This window comes from Cyprinodon variegatus, unplaced genomic scaffold (genome assembly GCF_000732505.1).
Source record: "Cyprinodon variegatus isolate N-32 unplaced genomic scaffold, C_variegatus-1.0 Scaffold1380, whole genome shotgun sequence".
Taxonomy (NCBI): Eukaryota; Metazoa; Chordata; class Actinopteri; order Cyprinodontiformes; family Cyprinodontidae; genus Cyprinodon; species Cyprinodon variegatus.
Genome location: NW_015151833.1, coordinates 63,551 through 85,024, shown reverse-complemented (window position 1 = coordinate 85,024; position 21,474 = coordinate 63,551). Strand labels below are relative to the sequence as shown.

The 21,474-nt window shown below is 40.3% G+C and overlaps 1 protein-coding gene across 1 annotated transcript in view; it reads right to left on the bottom strand.

Annotated features, from left to right (window-relative positions):
- The window catches only part of LOC107103132 (ras-associating and dilute domain-containing protein-like), a 49,159-nt gene that overhangs the window by 12,446 nt on the left and 15,239 nt on the right, over positions 1 to 21,474 (bottom strand). The window contains exons 5-13 of the mRNA XM_015402666.1: positions 20,024 to 20,710; positions 19,895 to 19,932; positions 17,251 to 17,414; positions 17,052 to 17,164; positions 10,254 to 10,473; positions 7,708 to 7,880; positions 3,394 to 3,538; positions 887 to 1,068; positions 455 to 797 (exon numbers count right to left, since the gene is read on the bottom strand). Coding sequence (XP_015258152.1) covers positions 455 to 797; positions 887 to 1,068; positions 3,394 to 3,538; positions 7,708 to 7,880; positions 10,254 to 10,473; positions 17,052 to 17,164; positions 17,251 to 17,414; positions 19,895 to 19,932; positions 20,024 to 20,710 — 2,065 coding nt within the window. The remainder of the gene's footprint in view (positions 1 to 454; positions 798 to 886; positions 1,069 to 3,393; positions 3,539 to 7,707; positions 7,881 to 10,253; positions 10,474 to 17,051; positions 17,165 to 17,250; positions 17,415 to 19,894; positions 19,933 to 20,023; positions 20,711 to 21,474) is intronic.

Genomic DNA, 21,474 nt, shown 5'->3' with positions numbered 1-21,474 from the left:
GGAGAAGCGACGCAAGGGAAGTTTAGACACTGTCGGTCAACATGCAGTAATTTATAAATGTTTTAAATCCAGTTGGGTTCAGATTAGCCAGCTGGTCAGGTAATCCATGACTTCTGACCTATAACAATAGTTGGTCCAGTAGGACCCTCCTTTATGACCTCAGGTTTCTGAACCGATTCTTAATTGTATGTTGACTAAAGTTAATTTGGCCTCCACAATAAGATCCAGGAGACCCTTTGAAATTTGCAGTTGAACAGTTTACCTAGGGATGGAAAGGTTAAAGGTCAAAATCCAGCCCATGACACCAAGATCTATTACAGTTTAGCTCGAAAGCAGCATAGCTGCAGTAAATATCAGATACTGTTTTACATTAGAGGAAAGATCAGTTTGGACTCATTAGGACTAAAACAGTAACCTGATCCATCTGGGATCTGATCTTTAAACCTTCAGTTACCTTTCTTTAGCTGATGGGCACCCTCCCGCAGATCCGCCTCCAGCTCAGCCAGCTCCATACCCTGCGGGGTGTTGGGTGGGGTGAGGAGGCAGGAAGGGTCCAGAGCCAGGCTCTTATGGTAGCTTGTGTCGGCCGGGCCAGGGAGGGAGTTCTGCAGCTGCAGGCTCTTCAGCTTTTGGGCCAGAACTGCTTCACAGCTGCTCAGGCCACCATGAGAGCCTAGAGTCTGACCTGGGTCTACAGAGGAGGCGAGGTCAGAATCTGCTTTTGGACTGGGGCAAGTCTCAGCCTCGGAGAGCGTCTGATGGGCTGAAGGACTGTCACTGCTGGAACCCTGAGAAACCTGATTTCGGGTGACATGAGTAAATCAGAGACCGATGCTGAACCAACCCAGCAGCTCATTTCCTGACCCGGTCACAGGAAGATGGTTACCTGTTCCTGAGCAGAACTTTGGGCCCGGGGTTCACTGTTAGCGAGCCTGCCAATAAATTCCTGCAGATTAGAGAGCTGTTCAAAAAGAGCCGGCTCCAGGATGGCTTTACCCAGCTCCAGGTGAAACGAGCTGCTGGGCAGGATGAGAGGCGGGTGGTTGTCGAAGCTCTCCAGGATGTCGGCTGTAAAGAAGGAGGAACCGTTACTCTCGACTGCAGACAGTTTTTACTGAAGGCCTACAAATAAAACAACCTTGCATTTAGAAATGAAGCTCCCCTATTTGCCTTTAAGGGTCTCATTTTAAACAGCAGGAAGACATATATCTGAGCAATAAGGCTGATTGGAGGAGACAGGCTGGCAGGAATGGATTACAGGTTCACATTAACCTGCAGTAATTCTTCTGTCCTGATTTAGTTTTTCGTTCAACAACAAAGCAGCCTCCAGAGCTTTTAAGATGCTGTTCAGCTGCTTCAAGCAGCGTTCATAAAACAGGGAATGTGCCGTTTTTAATCGAAAACAGTATCGGTGAAACCAGCTGACGCCCTGCCAACTCCGGACTGTTTTCAGATGCACTCGCTTCCCCTCATTTTATCACGCGATTTCATTAGACCTCTAACAGTCATGTTATCGTGAGGTGTTGTGCAGGCCTGCATGCCAAATACCAAGTCTCAACATGTACGCTATATAAGACTTGCTCTGATTCCTGCTCCAGTTTACTGTAAACACTAATATCCTGAGAACAGCGGATCCAAAACTGGTTCTGCCCCCCAGGGGAAAAAATGGTGCAGGATGCTTTTACCTGAAGTTAAATTAGATGTTTCACAAATTATTTAATTGTTTTTACAGCTTTTATAGCATTTTAACTGAATTTTAAATTAAGTCATAAATTATATATAAAGTGTCTTTTTCACATTGAACAAGTTCAGATTTTGAACAGCATAAATTTATCTGCTGTTTAACCTCAGAATGAACTCTACTTCTTTCTAAAGGCCTCAGAAATATAGAGTAACCTTTGTTCCATTATTGTTGCAAAACAGGAATTGTCAAAGGAAATTGGAAAAAAAAAAACAGAAAATAAACTTTCAAAACATTTCAACTGAAAAAAAGTTTAATTTTTCAGATTACTTTCTTAGATTAAAGTTTAAGTATAGCATTCTTTTCAAATTGCTATCCCCAGAACATATTCTCTGAAGCTCAATACAAATGCTCGCTTTTGTAACACATTGACCAGTAAACACGTCTTTGCTAACGCCCTAGCGGGCCAATACAAATGCATTTTCTTGCCTCACTGAAGACAAAAGCATGAAATATGTAAAAAGAAGAAAAAAAAACAAAAAACAAAAAAGGTTTGGAAATATAAAAATAAAAAAAATAATTTTAACTGGAAAAACTTGGATTTCCTGTGAGAATGCAATGTGAATGCTATAATACTCTAAACTAAAAAAAGGCAGAAACAAAGGCAATTTCTCAATTCACAAGAACGCGATTACAGACTTGTGTCCTCGCCAAGTACTTGACAAGAACACAGGAAAGCATGGACTGAGGGAGAACAGGAGCAAGCAGCATAAATACGGGAAATTGGAACATAAGCGTACTCGTGACGTCACCACACCCTCGGCTGATCTGGAGCTGCATTTCACCTCCTGTTATTAATAGTCGCTAGATAATAATAAACTCTTACTTTTTTCATTCAGTGAAGGAATTATAAAGGACAGTCAGATACAAATTAATAAAACATTTTAACAAATAAAACAAAAAAATCGCCATCAAAGCCAGCGGTTCTTCACAAACGGCTATGCAGAGAGAGGGCTGCTGCAGACGGGCTAACGTTAGCCCTGACTGCCGTTAATCGGCCATATAGTGAAGCTTAAAGGTATACATTTTTCGCCTAAATTATCTGAAGATGAACTTTTATGGGCGTGGTTTGGTGGTGCAGCAGTTAGCGCACACAATCCATGTATGGAGTTCTCAGACCTCGACGCGGCCGATCCAGGTTTGAATCCGGCCCTTGGTCCTTTGCCGCATGTCTCCCCCTCTCTCATACCCCCTTTCCTGTCAGCCTACTGTCCAAAAAAAAGAGCCACCCCCCGGCCAATCCCCCTAAAAAAGGTGCTTTTATAGAACAACGGCAACAGAAAAGAGAACTTTTAACTTACTACTCTGGGCTCTGTGTGCTTGTGTAACGTCATCAGCCTCAGCCCTACTACAGTCCCAATTCACCAGTGGGACTGAATACAAACACACTCCACACTTCTTAGGTTTGGTGGTTTAAGGGGTCTGAATATATCTGAAAGGCAGATTCCTGTAGAGGCTGGTCCAAACGTAACCGAAGACATCGAGGTAAATCCTGGAGTAAAATCTACACTTTACCTCAAAATATCCAAAGTTAACCTCTAAATGCACCAGAACCCAATGCAACACCTCTGAGTTATTTTAAGGAAATGATTGGCATGACAAAAAGAAAAAAAAAAAGGGTGATGCAGTTGGTGTCTGTCCCCAGAGCTCACCAGTGCTGACTGCGTCTTCCATGTCATCTGCTGATGGAGTCCATCCGCTCGGACAGGGTTTACCGGCGCTGTACTCCCGCAGCATGTGGTGCAACTGGGCTGGTTTCAGAGCCGCAAACTCGGTCCTGAGGGAAGCCCAGGAGGCCTGGAGGGGCACAGGAACATCAGCAAACAGGAAAAAAGTTTATTCATACAGAGCATTTCAGCATAATAGGGAAGACCTGAGAGGTCTGGCTGTTGATCCTCTAACAGAAGTCTGTAATGTATTTTGGAAGTAAGCAATTCATCTAAAGGAATTTACTAAAGATGAACGAAGCAGGAATTCGTTTTTCAAGGTCCTGCTGACAAATTAGTCCTTTAATAAATATTTGTTCCTGTCTTTATGAGCCTCTGAAGGTTCAGGTTCGGACCGTCACTTCACCCAGATTTAGAAACTGATTGCTTTTTTCTAGCTGAATTATCTGAAGCTTCTTCTAATGCTCTTCCTTTGGTCCAAAAATATCATTTCAGTTTTGTTTTGATTCAAGAGAAGAACATTTTTGCACCAATCAATCGACTTTTCTCTATTTATCTTTTCTATTTATATACCCAGCGCTTCTGAGTTCATACACAGCTGGTAAAATCGTACTGTAATATATAGCTGTGTATCATCTGCATAGTTATGGTAATTTATATTGTTGTTCAGTTATGGGAAGCGTGTAAATACTGAATAGGAGGGGCTCTAAGATGGACCCTTGGGGAACGCCACATGTAATTTTTGTGGCCACTGATGTAAAGCTACCTACTGATTTTCTTTAAACAGTTTGAACCGTAACTTTCCCGTCATCAGGGTTGCTACACAGACAAACAGTCTTTCTCTCTAAACATGTAAAATAAGGTTAACAGAGACTGAATGAACATGTTTAAACTCCATTATCCCACCGACAGATGTGGTAAGAAAACTCATGGGAAAATATTTCATAGCGGTGATGAATAAGTAGTGGTTAAAGTGTCGATTGGATCTCCTGCAGCTCTTCTTTTGTTTCTGCGCTATGAAATGTGGGTGTTGGGTTTCATTTTAGAACATCCCTTTTGTTTAGCACACCGTGAGATTTGACCTGATGTTGTGAAAGTGTTTAGTTTGGAAAAAGTCCAGACGGGATTTTTTTCATGACTTAAGGAAAGCTGCTGCTTATGAATAAACACTAATTGGGTGATTTCACCAAAAACAAACATTCTGATCATCATCTGTTTTCTTCTGACCGTCCAAACCGACTCTGAGGAAGTCAGACTTTAGCCAGACTTTCTGGGGCGACAACAGAACCATAAGTAGAGAGCTGCTCTGACTGATTGAGTCTGAGTGGAAGGGATGTTTCCAGGCTTCTCAGAAACAACAGAAACCTAAAGATGCTTCTGAATATTATGTCTGCCAGTTATTGTTGGGCAACCATGCTGCTCTAAAATATCCATCCACAAGCAACCAAAGCCACATCAGTCTGGTCTGGTTTACCACAGTGCCAGCCAGCGAGCCGCTGCAGATCCGTAAATGGAAAACTAAGAAGCCGTGGAGGGCGTGTCCCCTTCTAACGACCACTGAGAGCAAACTCATTCCAGAGACATGATGTCTGTAAAATCAGCAGCCTCATAGCAACCAGGCTGCCCTCTGAGGAGACGAGACAAAGCCGCTGCTGAGCTTCTGTTGGATTTTTAAGATTTGAGTCATGTCCTGAAAGCAGGTGCCCCCCTCCCTACCTAAAGATCTCATATCTAAAACACTTCAGAAACACCTGATCCTCCAAAGGGTCAAATTAGTTGTACTCTGAGTGCCACTAAACATATAGTCGTATCTTGGAAATGGACGTCATTTCAGCTCTTAAACCATATAGAAATATACAATGTGAGTAGCTTATTGCAAAGGAATGCTTTGTTCATTCAAACAGGAGTCTTTATTATCCAATTAAAGGAAATGCTGATATGTGACTCATATGAATAAAATCTACCAACAAGGTATTTAGGTTCAACCAGTGATTTAAATCTCATGTTTCCCTCAGAGAAAAATAGATGAAACACACGACATGGAGAATAATAAATTATATTACTTCTATATTAATAATTTAGAAATACAAACTGGAATGATTGTAATGTGTATTTGTAGAAAATAGCAAAGAAATGAAAAGTTATAAAAAGGTAAAACTCAGGGAGAAGAATCACAGCTTGTTGAAACACGCTGGGAGATTTTCAGAAAATAATGTAAATAAATGTTTGAGCTCAGCGAAAGTTTATAGATTATTCTGTCATAACTGATAAGAAACGTTTTATTACTGACAGAAGGATATTGATTATTTTCTTGGTTTAAAATCAAAGTAGGAAGGGTAAAATGCTGACAAGCAGGTAGAAAATGGCGGTATAGACTGGAGGCTGGTCAAACTGGCATCCCTTTAATTAACCCTTTAAACCATTGATTCCCCAAAGTTGAGGGTTATTTTCAATCATTGCACACAGCTACAGCTCAAACTGTACGACGAAACCGCAGGGTTTAAAAGTTCACAGCTCATAATGCATTTTCTCAAACTGTGCGGCTTGACGCTCTGATGAGAAAACTCCAAAAACCACGTCGGATTCAGAGCAGAGAGATGGCACTGATTCTGGACTCATGAATCTAGTCGGACTCATCAATCTGGAAGAAGCAGAACTCCCTGGTTTTGCACATGCACAGTTCTGAGGTTCAGTTAAATCGGCACGTAGCTCTGCTTCAGCAGCAGGATTTGTCCACTAACACCTTACCACTGCTGATTTTCAAACATGTTTGATTTTCTCCTGATCTTACGATTCCTGATCAGGAGGTGAGTATGAGAGTACCCCTGAACGAGAGGCTGATCGCCTCTTGTTACCCCTGTATACTACTGTACACGACGCGGGGTGAGGCTGAAACGCGGCCCGATCGTAAAATTCGTGCACGACTGGAGAATTGGCCACAAAAAGGGCAAAAGATGGTACAGTCTATAGCCGGGGTTTGGAGATCCACGGCAGAAACTAAACCAAAACATAAACTTTTAGGTCAAAGTGTTTGAAGATATATAAATCATCACTTAAAATGAAGCCTAACTACTTTGGTTCTTAATGTTGATTTTAATATCATTACACCACAGCTAATTGAAAATATTCATAATACCGGTACTTTGAATTATAAACTGAGTCAGGAACCATTTTGTGAGTCAGAAGCTGAAAAGTTTGGGGACCTTAGATTTAAACCATATATCTTTTTAAAGAAAACTTGACTGAAGCTTTAATATTGGTTGAAGTGGCCTGGGCCTTCTTTAAAAGCCGCTCCTTTAGTTGAACCTCTTCAAACTGTTTTTCTATCTATAACTAAAGTCCTTGTGACTTACACTGATCCATCTGTGTGTTGTTACCAAATTAAGGAGCTAAAGAATCCTAAAGCTCCTTGTGTTCACACGCAGGCTGGGATCTAAACACCTTACTCAACATGAGTTGGCATAACATGACCGCCGTGGCATCTACCCAGCAAAAAAAAAAAAATCTACTCAACATGATGGGAGGCAACAGATTCAGGGGCAATAAAACATGTGAGTCAGAAATGAGGCTGGTTTATACGAGCTTTTAAAGAAACATAATAATTTACACCTGGATCTATTTATTGGTCTGTTTTCTACTCTGACTCGGCGTAACTTTGGCTTCTTCCAGTCCAATGAAAAGTAAACAAGATCTGAAGAGGTAACTTAGAGGAGGATTAGGACTTAAGCTACAGCAGTAAGCTAAAGCTGACCACAACACAATTATCAACCACTTGTTCTTTTATTTGCTGCGTTGTTTATGATCTATTTGGTGTTTAATTCCTGACTGATAATGAAACACTTAGAACACCTTAGACCATCCAATAAAATCCTTTTTTTTAAAGAGTCAAGGGGATCTGAACTGGTAACAAGTTAAACATTATTCTGGTTTATATAAACTTAAGAAATGGGACCGCTGATGTCATGAGTTGAGCATTTTAGTGTTTGAACTGACTGGGTTTCTGCTAGTTGTTTCCTTCTCTCAGTGGTAGTAGGACAATGAACCAGAGTCCACATTCAGAACCTTTCTCAGTATTTACAAAGAGCCAATCACTGGATTTGCATTGGTAAAAAAAAAAAAAAAAAAAAAGAATATGAGACATTTAAAAGATGAAGACAATTGATGTATAAACAAAATGGGTCCTTCTGACACCTTAAAGAGAAGACAAACAGTAAGGCTGACATCAGCATGACTCTGCTATCAGGGCTACACCCGCCTGTGCTTAGACAAACAGGAAAAGAGAAGCGGATGTCTGCTGACCTGCAGAAGCGTTTCTTTGGGTGTGGCCAGCAGATTGACAGCAGCAGAGAGCTTCTGGAAGAATTCGCCGGCTATGTCACCCAGGCCGATGTTCTGGGCCCAGTCCATCAGCAGGTCCAGGTTGGCCCTGATCTGCACACCGCGGGACCACTGGTAGAACCCAGCCACGGATCCTGAACAACAAAACCTTCATTTAAACAAGAGCACCTTACATCTTTATTATAACAATATATTTTAGTACTAATCCATTTTAAGGAACCCAGCAGAAATGCAGCAGGGAGAAACTTTCTATCAAATATAAAATAGGAGAAATAGAGCAACTGAGGTACAGGAGGCTCTTTATTCCAAATCCCCTCTAACTTTCTTTAATCCAAAATTAAAACGCGTTTCTGTGTTTAAGGGCAACTTAATAAGTTCTGATAAAATCAAAACTTTAGAAAAAGCAAAGGGACACATATGAAACAACTTTAGAAATGTAAAGATAATCCAGTGAAGAAACACGTAAAAATAGATCATTTCAGTTCACAGGAGAAAGATGTGTCTGCAAAAATCCTTCTGCTTTCACTGAGAGGGCGTGTTCAGATGGTCCCACTCCTCCACGCACAGCAACGTGTCGTTCCACGTTCATAACAGCATCTTTAGGTAGTCTTACTGTAAAGAATTACTTGCTAGAAAAAAAAAATTGTAAGAGCATGTAGACGCTCTGATTATGATTACAGAGATTCAAACCCTGAGAAGAGCCACTGTTCCACTAAAGTCGGGTATACACTGCAATATTTTAAATTGTTGTACGCAGCTACAGCTCACACTTTACGACGAAACCACAGGGTTTAAAAGTTCATAGCTCATGAGTTATGTTCTCACACTGTGGGGCCATACGCTCTGATGCGATCTACCTGCTTAACCTGTAGTTTAAAAACCAGGTCGGACTCAGTGCCGCAGTGAGATGTTGCTACTCGGACTCGTCTATCCGGAAGCCAAACCAGTAGAAGAGGAATATGAAGCTCACTAGAGTGAATCGGCCTGCCTTGCCAATTTTGTGCTGAGAGCCCTAAAAAGAAAAAGCGCCAACGTATTTGGACAAAAACATGGCTGAGCAAACAATGCTGCTACGGTTTGTCAATTTTACAGAAAGAACTGAATTTCACTCATTGCACCCCCGCCATGCTTCTGTGTTTTCGTTTGAGAGGAAGGAAAAGAAGAATCCTTGTTTGTGCACTGAGCGATTTGCCCAAAACCAAACAACACCTTCAAACATGTTTGATTTTCTCCCGACCTTACGATTCCTGATCGTGAGGTGGTTGTGAGAGGCTGATCACCCCTCGTTACCCCCTGTACACTACAGACGCACGGGCTGAAAGTTGGTCCGATCGAAAAATTCTCGCACGACTGGAGAATCGTGCAGTGTATGCTCGGCTTTACAGAAACTATATTTGACTTAAGTGAATAAATCTTAAAGGTTGGACCAGACTGTAAAGGGGATTGGATTTATTCGTTTTGGTGATCTCTGTGACCTTTATCAGCAGTGTCAGCTGTGAGATGAAGTCTCCTCATCAACCTAATCCCAGATGGAAATCTTATTGCATGTAGGTTGCGTATTAATGACAAACGCTAAATTTTTACTTCCATAAAGTTCTTATCAATATAATTCATGCACACAGTGACACTGGGAAGGCGATATGTATTAAGCAGCCTTTCCTCAGAGCTCCATGTATCACAGAGCAAAAACTACAGAAATCTAAAGTCTGAATCAGAGTTTTTAATAATAACATCACCTCAAGCATGACACTGCTAATGGTGTGACCAGGAGAAGGCAGCTGTTGTCTTTAGAAAAAGATTGGCAGGAAAAAGCTTAATGCTATTTTAATGCTGCATTTAGTGCATCTTAAATGTCATAGCTAGTAAAACTTTTACACCAAAATGATTATTTATTCAAAAACAAAACATTTCCTAAGCAACTATTATGTCATTATGTTGAACCAGAAAAGCTCATGAGGGCTCATGGAGAGTTTCATTTGTCTTCCTGTATTTACATCATCAAGCAAAGGGTGCTAACATTAGCCCACCATGTTATCATCACACTATTCTCTAGGAAACTATTTATAGAACCATGGCTAATATATAATATTGCTAACGCTACGTCCACATGAACAAGCAGACAAAAGGGTCAAATTCTCATGCGTACTTTTGCAAGAAAAAGAGGTATAAAATGGGATCTAAATTAGCTTTATTTATTTTTCTTCTAAAACTGATTAACCATGAGTTTGAAGATAATTTCAGAAGGATTTAATATTGACTCATTTGAGGAAACAAAGAGAATGCGGAGGTTGCTAATCTCAGGTTGCTGCTTTTCTTCTGAATAGGCAACTTAAATATTTGCTAATGCTAACCTGGAATTAGCAAACCGTAGCTATCACCTTTATCTTCTGTAAAACATGTAATAATATGTAACTAAAGTAAAAATAAAACAAGCAGAAGACTATAATCCTGATTAAAATCCCTCAGAAAGCTAGAAATTGGTCTTTGAAGATAAAGTGTGAGATTACCTCTCTCCATGAGGGTGTTGAACAGTGATGCATTGATGAAGAAGAACAGGTAGGCACAGAGCTGAAGTGAGATGTCTGGATGCACCTGGAAGGCCGTAAGAAGCTTCAGCGCCTCCTTGAGGACCTCCAGGATGCTGCTGAGGCTTTCAGGCACCTGCAGCTGACCATGTTCGGTGAACGGGTTCCCGTCCAGCAGACCAGTCAGGGCTGAATACATACTCTGTAAAGAGAGGAGAGCGTTACATGATTGGATGGATCATTCTGACACGGTCTGGGTCTAAACGGAACATAACTCCATATTTACTCAGACTGGGAGGGATTCACAGAAAAGACAGAGCATGTCATAAAACTAATTTTTCACAGTTATGACTTGATCCAGTTAGGCTGATATCTCGGAACTGTGATCACTGATGACATGTTATACTAAGAACAAATAAAGAACAACAGAGCTGCTATTATTGGACCTCAGTGCAACGTTTGATTCTGTTGATCATTTGATTTTATCAGAGCTTCTGGAAACTTGGGGCAGCCTTTCTGTTACAGCACTGGACTGGTTTAAATCCCACCTAAAGGACAGGGACTTCTGCGTGTCAGTGGGGAACTTTAAATCGGAAAGCAGAAAAATCACATGTGGGGTCCCTCAAGGGTCCATTCTGGGGCCCCTCCTATTCAGCATCTACAGCAGGGGTGCCCAAGTCCAGTCCTCAAGAGCTACCATCCTGTAACTTTTATATGCATCTCTTCTCTAGCACACCTGAATCTAAATGCTCAATCCCCCATTAGCTCATCAGAGGCATGGTAACGAGCCACTCATTTGATTCAGGTGTGTTAAAAATGGTTGCATGAAATACTTGCAGGATAGTAGCTCTTGAGGACTGGACTTGAGCCCCCCTGATCTACAGGATCCCCTTAGCTCAGATTATAGCAAACAACCAGATCAGTTACTATAACTATGCAGGCGACACAATGTCACCAGGTGACTATGAACCCATCAGAGTGTTGGTTAGATGCTCAATATGTGGATGCACTAATAATGATATTAATCTTTGGACCAAAAAAGGAACTATCGAGACTTACAGTAGTAGCCATTCAAAATGTCCCCAGTTTCCTTGATGGGTCCTTGGCTGGTCCGCTACAATTCCATCCATCTTTGTACTTAAATATTCTGTCAATATTTGTAGACATTAAGGTCTAAAGACAAGCATCATCTCCTGGTCAGAGCCTTTAATTCAGTGAAAGGGTGGAGTCAGAGTAAAAAACGGAACGCCCAGGAGAAGGCCAATGGCTGGAAGTTGGAGGGGGTTTTGCTGGGAGTTGCAGGGGTGTGGGCTGCCATTCGACTGGGAAGGGCCATTTGGAATGGGTGCTACTGTAGCTCACAGCTTCAACTATTACAGCTAGAAACCACTGATTGTGGCCAAAGTCTGGGTGTCATCATGGACTCAGACCTGAACCTTCAGAGGCTCATAAAGGAAGCCACTAAGGCTACGTTCACACTGCAGCCTGAAGTGACCCAAATCCAATTTTTTTGCCCATATACGACCTGGATCTTATCTTTTCATGACTGTCTGAACAACACAGGTCCGATTTTATCCAATCTGACCAAGGCCACTTGGCTATCTGGTCCTGAATCCGATATGAATCTGATCTTTTCAAATGCGACCTGTGTCTGAACGGCCAGGTCACATTCATCCGACCTGAAGGCCATTAATACCCGACAAAGGTCACTATTCTTGGTCTTGCTACGCAGAAGCGGCAAGAAAAACAACAACCATGGCAGACGATGATGCGGAGAGCAGTATTTATGTTTAACCATATTGAAAAGATTGAGTTTTCATGGTTGGAAAAGACCGCTAGATCCGCGCCTGCACTACCATCCATGTTTACTTCTGTAAACATAGAGCACGCTGGCCTGTGACGTCATTGCGTCCTCCATGGATTAAAAAAAAAATTGGAATTGAGCATCAAGGCCTGCAGTGTGAACGTAGCCTAAGTCAGCCTTTTATCACCTGAAGAACATCTCCAGGATTAAAGGACTAAAGTCCAATCAGGATCTAGAAAAGGATTAGAATTGATCACTGCAATCATGTCTTCATAGGTTTGCCAAAAAAGTCCATCAGACAGCTGCAGCTGATCTAAAACACTGCTGCCCGTGTTCTCACTAGAACTAAGAAAGTAGAGCCCAGTTCTGAAGTCCTTACACTGACTCCCTGTAGCTCAGAGAATAGACTTTAAAATCCTCCTGTTAGTCTATAAATCACCGAATGGATAGCTGTTGTAGATCTGTTGTCAGTGTATCAACATCCGAAACCACTCAGGTCTTTTAGTTCCAGCAAACTCTGTCCACCCAGAACTAGAACCAAACATGGAGAAGCAGCATTTAGTTCCTCTGCTCCATTGATCTGGAACAAACTCCCAGAAAACCCTAAAGGTGCTAAAAGTTTGAGTTCTTTTAAGTCAAAGTTAAAAACCCATTTGTTTACAGCTGCCTTTGAATGTTGAGGTTAAACTGTTAACTGAGGTTTTATTAGTTGAAGGTTGTGATCCAATTGCTAGAAAACCGAATGAAATGCATCTTATGAAAAAGTTCAAGGCATTTAAAACAACTTGGTGAGTCTAAAAAGAACAGGATCAGCTGGTGAGGCTTTTTACTGACCTCAAACAGAATATCAGCTTTTATTACTGTGGTGGTCAAAGTGTTTGTTTTGGCACTTCTCTGGCACCGACAGAAAACACACATGAAGAGCGATAAAAAGCTCACGCTGCTGGAGCAAACCATCCGCCTGCAGTAACTCTGTGCATGAAGCAACAGGTCAGCTGAGGCTTTCCTGAGACGCTGAGCAGGTGTTATCATGAGACCACATGCTGAGAAATAACAGATGGTGGAAGATTTTTACAGACAGGATGTGAAAACGTTTCACATGCCAACATGTTTGCTCAGGCTGAGGTAACTTTAAGCCCGTTTCATTTCCAGTTCAATAATAAGTAGTTTGATGTGGAGGAGAGGTAAAGGAATCCAGTCTGAACATTCGGTCGTCTACAGGAAATCAAAGGAAAGACCTTTTTGTGCTCCTCCCTCCCTTTCCTCTGTGTTCTCTGATGACAGCTTGTTTTCCTCTGCAGGAAAGAGCTTCTTGCTGCTGATCAACCCATTTTTAAACCAAATGGAAAATCTACAATCTTTACAAATCCAGATCTGTATAAATGGATATAAGAAACAAGAGATTATAAATACACTACCCAGCGGCGTGATCTGATTACTAATCTATAACGTAAATACATCAAATCTGCTTTCAGCAATAGCTCAAGCCTTCAACAAAACCTGATTTATTTATTTTTTGTACTTAAGTTTTAGAGTAAAGTTGTTGCAAATATCCCATAGTTTTAAAACAAGAGAACAGACTGTTCCTGCTTCCTTCCCCACCTTCCTCCAACAGTCACTATGAGGGTGGCGGTGTTTCAGGCACTTCCCACAGATGGTTTAGCAAATAAAACAGCTCAGTTCTCCGTCTGCTTCTGGTTATTTAGAAAGTTAAATGATAGAAGGCTTTAAAGTTCTTCTAATGACACCAAGTCCGTATTTAGCAGACGCATCAGTTAAGCAGCTTGTATATCCTGACCGGCTCCTTAATTTTACAGCAACATCAGACACGAACTCTTTAAAATAAATCTAAACATCAAAGTGTAGGAGCTCATGTTGTTGTTGCTGAGAATAAAAATGTCTGAGCTGTAAAGCCTGCTGGTTTTGACACAAAGCAGACAGTCCTAAGAAGTGGCTCCAACATGTGAAAGTCACATAAATAAGCCAGGGGAGCCATAAAGCTGCAGACGCCCACGTGAGCCGAAGCTAATTCAAATGGATCATCTTGACTTTATTACATTCGTCTCGAACTCAGACCTTATATCTAGAAACTGAAAGGTTGTAAATTGGAAAAGTCCTCAATGAGATCCGGCAGCTCGTCATTGAACTTTTGCAGAATTTGTCGAGTTAAAGCCCCAGTGTGTGAGATTTATCCCACCTAGTGGTGTGCTAAGTGAATTACACACAACTGATAGGCATGCTTTGGGGCCTCACTGTTAGAACATTATAATATAAGGAAGGTTTGAAAATCCTGCCAGGTGAGGAGGAACAGAACGGTACATAATTCAGTGTTTTTATTAATGCCAATAGGTTACAAGCGTGTCCTCCATGTATTCAGTAGGAAGCTACTGCTAATAGCTAACAGCTATGGCCCCCCTGCTGGCATGAATTTTGTTAAGAACAGCAGCTGATAACGGTTGCAGCAGAGTTCGTCCAGTGAGACTAACTAGCTGTGAGACAGACTAGTTGTCCTGTTTCTAACATAAACCAACATAAACTTTGCTGCTATTCTGGATGATCTTACCAGTCCAGCAGAAAGCCTGAAACCTCCTCAGATTAGTTGCGTATGTTTAACCAGAAACATATGGAAGAAAAACAGCCTCATTGGAATCTGCCTTTTTTTTAACACCGAATTTTAAATACTGAATTTTTTTAGATATTGAATTCCTTACACTCAATTTTTATCTGGTAAAAATTCACCAGAAAAAAATTTAGCTGCAAAAAAATTCAGCTGCAAAAATTCAGCCGCAAAAGTGTTGACCTTTTGGTGAACTCAAGCCGAAGCGTTCTACACTCGATAGAGTCCAGCAGCTTCTAGCCAATGAAATTAGCTCATTTGGTCACGTGACACAACGGCTACGCTCAGCGCTGTTCCTGGCTGAATGAGGAATTTTTCTAACAGACAGCTATTAGAGATTTTCCTCTTATCAGACTGGGTGAAACAACTGAGCCAATCATAGCTAGTAACGGCACCCCTGTCTGCCGAGGCTCTTGGTTTGATCCGGGAGAAGCGGCCGGCGGCAAACTTTTTTTCTTCTTCAGATGAAGAAGAAAAAGAGTTTGCCGCCGGCCGCTTCTTGCTGTGATTGGCTAAGTTGTTTCACCCATTCTGATAAGAGGAAAAACTCTAATACAGTAGATGTCTGTTAGTAGCTAACTGACGTTTTGTAATTCTGTTTAACAAAAAAAATAATCCTCATTCAGCTGGCAACAGCGCTGAGCACAGCTGTTGTGTCACATGACCAAATGAGTTAATTTCACTGGCTAGAAGCTGCTCGATTCTATCGAGTGTAGATTGCATTTGCTTGAGTTAACCAAGTGTAAGGAATTCAATGTCTAAAAAAAATAAATCAGAAAGAACGAAATGACTTATTTATATCACTAATCATTATAAAGCATAATAAACTATACTGTAAAAAAAAAAAAGAATAACGACTTTTCTGAAAACACATTTAAAATCCTTTTGGTATGTCACTGGTCTGTACCAGACGTTTCCTGGATACCATAACATACTTCAAGCAGCACAATTTTCAGCTTTGGATTTATATCTGACCTGATATAACTCATCATTCACTCTTTTCATCATTTTAGTTTATTGTCTGCATTTCATTGTACAAGTATAGCATAAGCTAAAGAGCGATGCAACTAAAATACAGATAAATATGGAATAAAAGCAATATAACGAAACACTGTAAAGGCATCTATGCAATCACAAAAGTTGTAATTACTATTTTATATAATGATTTAGGGCTGCAACTAACGATTATTTTGCAAATCGATTAATCTGTCGATAATTTTTTTGATTAATTGATAAATAATGGGAAAGTCAAAGATTCTTTAAAGAATTTTTTTTACCAGGTTAAACCAGGTGGAACTCAGACTCTTCCACTTGAGGAGTTCTGGGTAGAGCATACTGACAGACAATTTTTTTTTTATCTTAAATTGAAAATTTGTATATGTTTCTTTTACAATCTTGGTATAATTATTGCTCTAAGTGGGTCTCTACGTCAGCTAAAGGCATGTTTTAGAGTCTCTGCATTCCAGTTAACGATTAATTAATTACTAAATAAATTAATAACGATTAATTTTTTCAGCCCTACAATGTTTAATGATTTAAGGATAGAAATGTCCTTCTGGTACCATAATGTCACTATTTAATGGTAACCTGGGTGATATTCTGGTTGTACATGTGTAAATGAGCTGATGGGAAGGATGGAGTCGGCACAGGGGACACCACCACCTACATGTTTAGAAGCAACTCATTCTGCGCTATTGGCACTTTCATTTTTGATTCAGTTATAATGAGACTTTGGCAAAATATGTATTTATGAAAGCAGTGCTTGATTTTTGCTGATAAAAAGCCAAATTCGTAACACACTATCCCTTTAAACTTTTGTGTTTATTATGAGGATTTTATGCCACAAACATTTTAATTTTTCCTGTTTAAGTAAAAGTCAACATATCTTTGTGGTTAAAACCAGTTTTCTATAAACTATAATCTGTGGCAAAGCAAACACAGCCAAGGCTCTCAACACTTTAACCGCTTTGTGTATCAGAAAAGCAGCTTCTTTATTAACTCTGCCAAAGACAACATGTGCAGATGTCAACCCAGCAGTTCCCAATAAATCAAGCATTCAGGTTTATTCAGTTAAACCTCTGCAACCTTCAGATACCATGTCGTCACTGTTTATGCTGCTGTGAGTGGAAAGGACACCCCGCTCTCTATCTCACAGCTCTTTCCTGGCGGCGGGTTTGTGTTTCCATTCTGTTATTGTGTTTTCTGTCTGGAATAGGCTCAACGAAAACAGAATATTGTGTTTACACAATCAGGTTTCCTGCTTCACATGTGAAAGACAACCAGGTTTCACCGGTCCGAAGGGATGTGAAGCACTTTGGCAAAGGATTTATGCTGCGTATGCCTGTAGGCAGGAGCCAACCTTTGTGAGATAGTAGACAGACTGCTGGAAGGTAAACATGATGACCTCCTCCAGGACTGTCATGGCCTCCTCGCAGGCGATCCGAGTGGACGACATCTCTGACTCCAGAAGATCTGATGAAAACACATGATAAGGTGCTTTTCTAATCTTTATCCATTGCAGCTTTAACAGCTTTCAAAATGTCAAAGCAAACGCTCACCTTCATCCAGACTTTCCCGTCTCCCAGGAAGCAGCTGAGGAACCTCATGCTGGATGAAGTGCAGCAGTTCGATGGAGTTGGCCATCCACAGCACCAACGGTCGCAGACCTGGGATCAGCTGCTCCATGCTGAGCAGATGAATCTCTTCAGGCTGTCCGTCACTCCTAACGAGGAAGAAATCAGGAGTTACAGCTGAAACTTGTCTGTTTTTGATTTAAGGGATTATTTAAGCAGCGAACGGAGGTTTTTAGGACTGCAGAAATAACTTAAGCTAATTCAGGCAGATGTTTCGTTCAGTCCTAATTCATCACACAGGTTTACAGCCGTTGGTCTTAAATTAATATCATGTTTAAGCTGTTTTCCTGCCGTTTGGTTCCAACAGTTTGCTCAAAATCTAAGAGTGAAAAGTCTGAAATTAATTCAACGTTCAGTGTGGGTATCATTAGAAGAATACCAGTTCTACCAGGAACATGCAGCTTCCACTGACACTGAACATTGTGGGATCAATAGGTTTTTGTTTTTTGTTTTTAACTCTGACCACTCCATCAGAAACTCAAAAATCCAACTTCTTTTTTTGTTTGTGAAGCCACCATTCCAAAGCGTGACAAAACCTCGATTACCAAGAACAAACTTTGATGTGGAGTCCGTCACTGAGGTAAGAAAGCTCAGTTATTTCTATGGAGAGAATTTCTTTGTCAAGAAAAGACGTTGTGGAAATGGAAAGTAACTTCGCTGTTTTCTCAGATTTTATTTTTTCAAATGAAATCTCTTGAAATATAGTTTTACGAATAGTATCGTTTTAAAATTATGTTCGGTTTTGTTCGCTTTCCTCATGTGTGAGGAAAGAAGATGGTTTTTTATTGGTCTGCAGTGACGTTAGCAACAACATTTTTATTGGTCAAGAGTGAACGTTTGTATTGGGCTTAAAGCAAAGAGAATGTAAAACTATCTGAGAAAGAGACATTTAAAAACAAGAGGTTATAATTTGTCAAATAAAAAAATCAAAATAAAATACCAGAAAACAGCAAAGTTAATCTCACAACGTTTTTTGATTTAGAATTGTTTTTAAAGTATAATTTCCAGATTGCAATTTTTTTTTCCACGTGCATAACCTGTTCTTTGCTGCAACAATGATGGAACAGAATTCATTCCATACATGTCCTGTGTCAAACCAGATGTTTTAAAGTCTGTAAATTATTAAGGCTTAGAGGGACAGAGAGAAAACTGAACAGGAAGGCTGATCAGAGAGCAGCAACATTTCTGTTCCATCCTTTCAAACCCTCAACCTGTGGTGAAAAATGTCATTTGAGAAGTATTATTCCCTCCAATCTCCAATTTTAGTAAATCAAAGCATTAGCATGCTAATATTAGACTTTATAGCCACATTTAGTCTTTATCTAAAATAATAAAACTATGTTAGACAAACTGCTCCATCGCCCCTCAGTCAGCAGGACAAAACTTCTACTCAAACCAGAGAAAAAAGGCTCAATGCTGTTTCTACATCTTCTCAATTTGCTGTTCTTGAAAATAAATCAGATTAAGCACAAATCAGTATCGACACGAACAAAAAGGGCAGAAAAAAAAGAATGGGGCTTCAAGCTGATAAAGAACCAAATTAGAATAGTTTTAGTGTTAATATTTGCCCAGTGAGACAATTGCTTGATGAATGAACCAGTTAATGAATTCCAGAATAAACTGCTTTAATGAATAAAATCCTTTGACTTTAAATCAATGTCCTCGTTTCCCAGTGTGACTCTTTTCCCTCCTGTTCAGTTAAAGTGAGAAGAGACATCTAAGTCATACTTTTAATAGCTGGATTTGCATGTTTTAAATTATTAAAGAGTGCGAAAAGGATTTAAAAAATGTAAAAACCTTAAATTAGAATCAGTTTGTTGAAAAAGACCTACATATTGAATTTAGTGGTTTAGTGCAGACTTTGCATAGACAGACCCCAAAAACATACAACTGTAAAGTGAAAAGTGTTTCTACAATATGTGGTGTTAGATGGACAGAATAAAAATGCATTGCAGGCTTTCAAGGTTTTTTTCAGTAAAGTTTTGCAGAGTTTTCTGTAGGTCTTTCAAGTTAAATACCAGAATAATGCATTCAAGCTAGCGGTTCAAAGTCGACAAAAGTCAGATTCAGAAACAGATTTAAGGGGTTTGATTAATTTAGCAGTCACTATCTTCCCTGTAGCCTAGTGGTATTTAAACGGTCAGCTAGCATTAGCTATGATTACAATTACAAAAATTCATGACTATTGAAATGTGTTTGGATTTAAAAAAAAACAAAACAAAAAATAATTGTATTTTACCGATTATTTGGAAAAATAATCGTAATAAAACAGCTGATCAGAGCTGACAGGCGTCATGTAAACACGCCAGTTGGAATATTCTGGTAGCGCTCAGCTGCTCAAAGCAGGAAATCCATCATGTTGATGCGGCATGCACAAGTGCAACCCGCTCAGTTCACCTCATTCAGAAGAATTTCATCCTAAGAAGCGGATTACAATTTCATTGCAATGCTCCTGAATCTGAACCGACTGGTGTGTTAAAGTGACACGCTCCAAGCTAATGTAGCTACTGACCGCGTAAATCTCATACTTTTTGGAAACTTGGAATTTAAACCACTGTGCTGGACTCACGTTTCTGGTTGGACTGCGGCGAGTTCCTTTGTCTTCTCCTGAAAAGAGGAACCCATAAACAATTACAATAGAAAATACACCGTTTAGTTGTATATGTTGAGCTTCCCAGCTGCAGAATTCTTTACTTACCCATGCAATAAGCTGGATCTGACTGGCAATCCTGAGTAGCAGCTGTCTGAAGTGTGTTAACTCGAAAGCAGAGGCTGAGCGCTGAATGCAAAGAATCATCAGGAAAGCAGGAGTTAGTTTTGGTTCATTCTCACTTCGATCCACCATGTCCAGGATCTCCTGCAGGACTCTTTCTTCCTGCTCTAGCTCGTAGCTTAGGGAAGCCTCTGTTCCTTCCAGGTCTCTCCAACAAGGAGCTAAGGGCTTCCTTTGGAGCTTTTTTATGGGCACACAAGAGCCACACGATAAACACGAGGTCTTAGAGTCGGAGCTCGGGCAGAGTCTGCTCATCCAAAGTGGAGTATGAGCTGATCCTGACGTAGTGGTCGGATCCTTAAACATAAACAGGTAGTTTTTTCCCAAACCAACCAAATCTCCAGGATTCAGTTCGACTTCCTCATTCAGAGGGCAACCGTTTCTGGTGACGGGAGCACCATGGAGGGGCTTCAGCATCGTCAAAGTCTTTTTGTGTTTTCCTGAGGTCTGGATGTTGGAGTCGATGCGTCTGACGCAGCAGTGCTGCGGCAGCACATCAGGAGCGAACAGGAGGATGTCCACCTTTAGCCTTTCCTCGTCCTCTCCGTTACAGTGCTCCCTGCAGCATCCAAAGATGGTGGTGGTGCCGCTCATCAGGTAGATCACAAAATCCTAAAAAAAACACACAAAATAAGACAAGAACAAAGGCTTCATTGTTAGAGACTCTTATTGTGAAAAAACGAAGGAATGATGAAGCAGCATAGAAATGCTTTTCAGCAACAGTAAAACTGGAGGGTTGCAGGTAAAGTGTAATTATTTGACATCTTTGGAATGAACTAAAATGCTAATGATAGCTGGACTTACTGAACCAAGGTTCATTAGAATAGCCTTTTTGTTTATAAATTGTTTATTTTATTATTGAAAGACAAAAGCTAATCATCTGTTAAAGGTTTGCTTAGCATTATGGCGGCCATCAACATCTGTAATTAAAGGACAAGTCAATCCAGGTTGAGTTTAATCTTAACTACAGATCATTTAAAACACAGTTAAGGACTCATTACATTATGCATTACAGTGAAATTCTACTATTTCAAAAAGGTGAGCTAATATCTACCCATCTTGTTCTTTGTTAGCCCAATGCTAAATTCAGGTATCAAAATCTACTTTCTGCTCAAATTAAGGCTATTTTTTCAGGTTACTCTGCAGCTGTTGTTTAATGATCAACATGATCTATCAAAACAAAGAGCAAACACGCTAATAATAGCTCTGAAGCAAATGAGACGTGAACATTTCATTTATTTCATTTAGTCCTCCTGACTGTTGGAAACAATCTGCATGCAGTCAGTAAGAGCTGCTGCTTTTTAAACTCAAAATCACGTCACAGACTCTGCATCACATTGACATCACCAAACCAAAAATACTGCATCTTTTCAAAA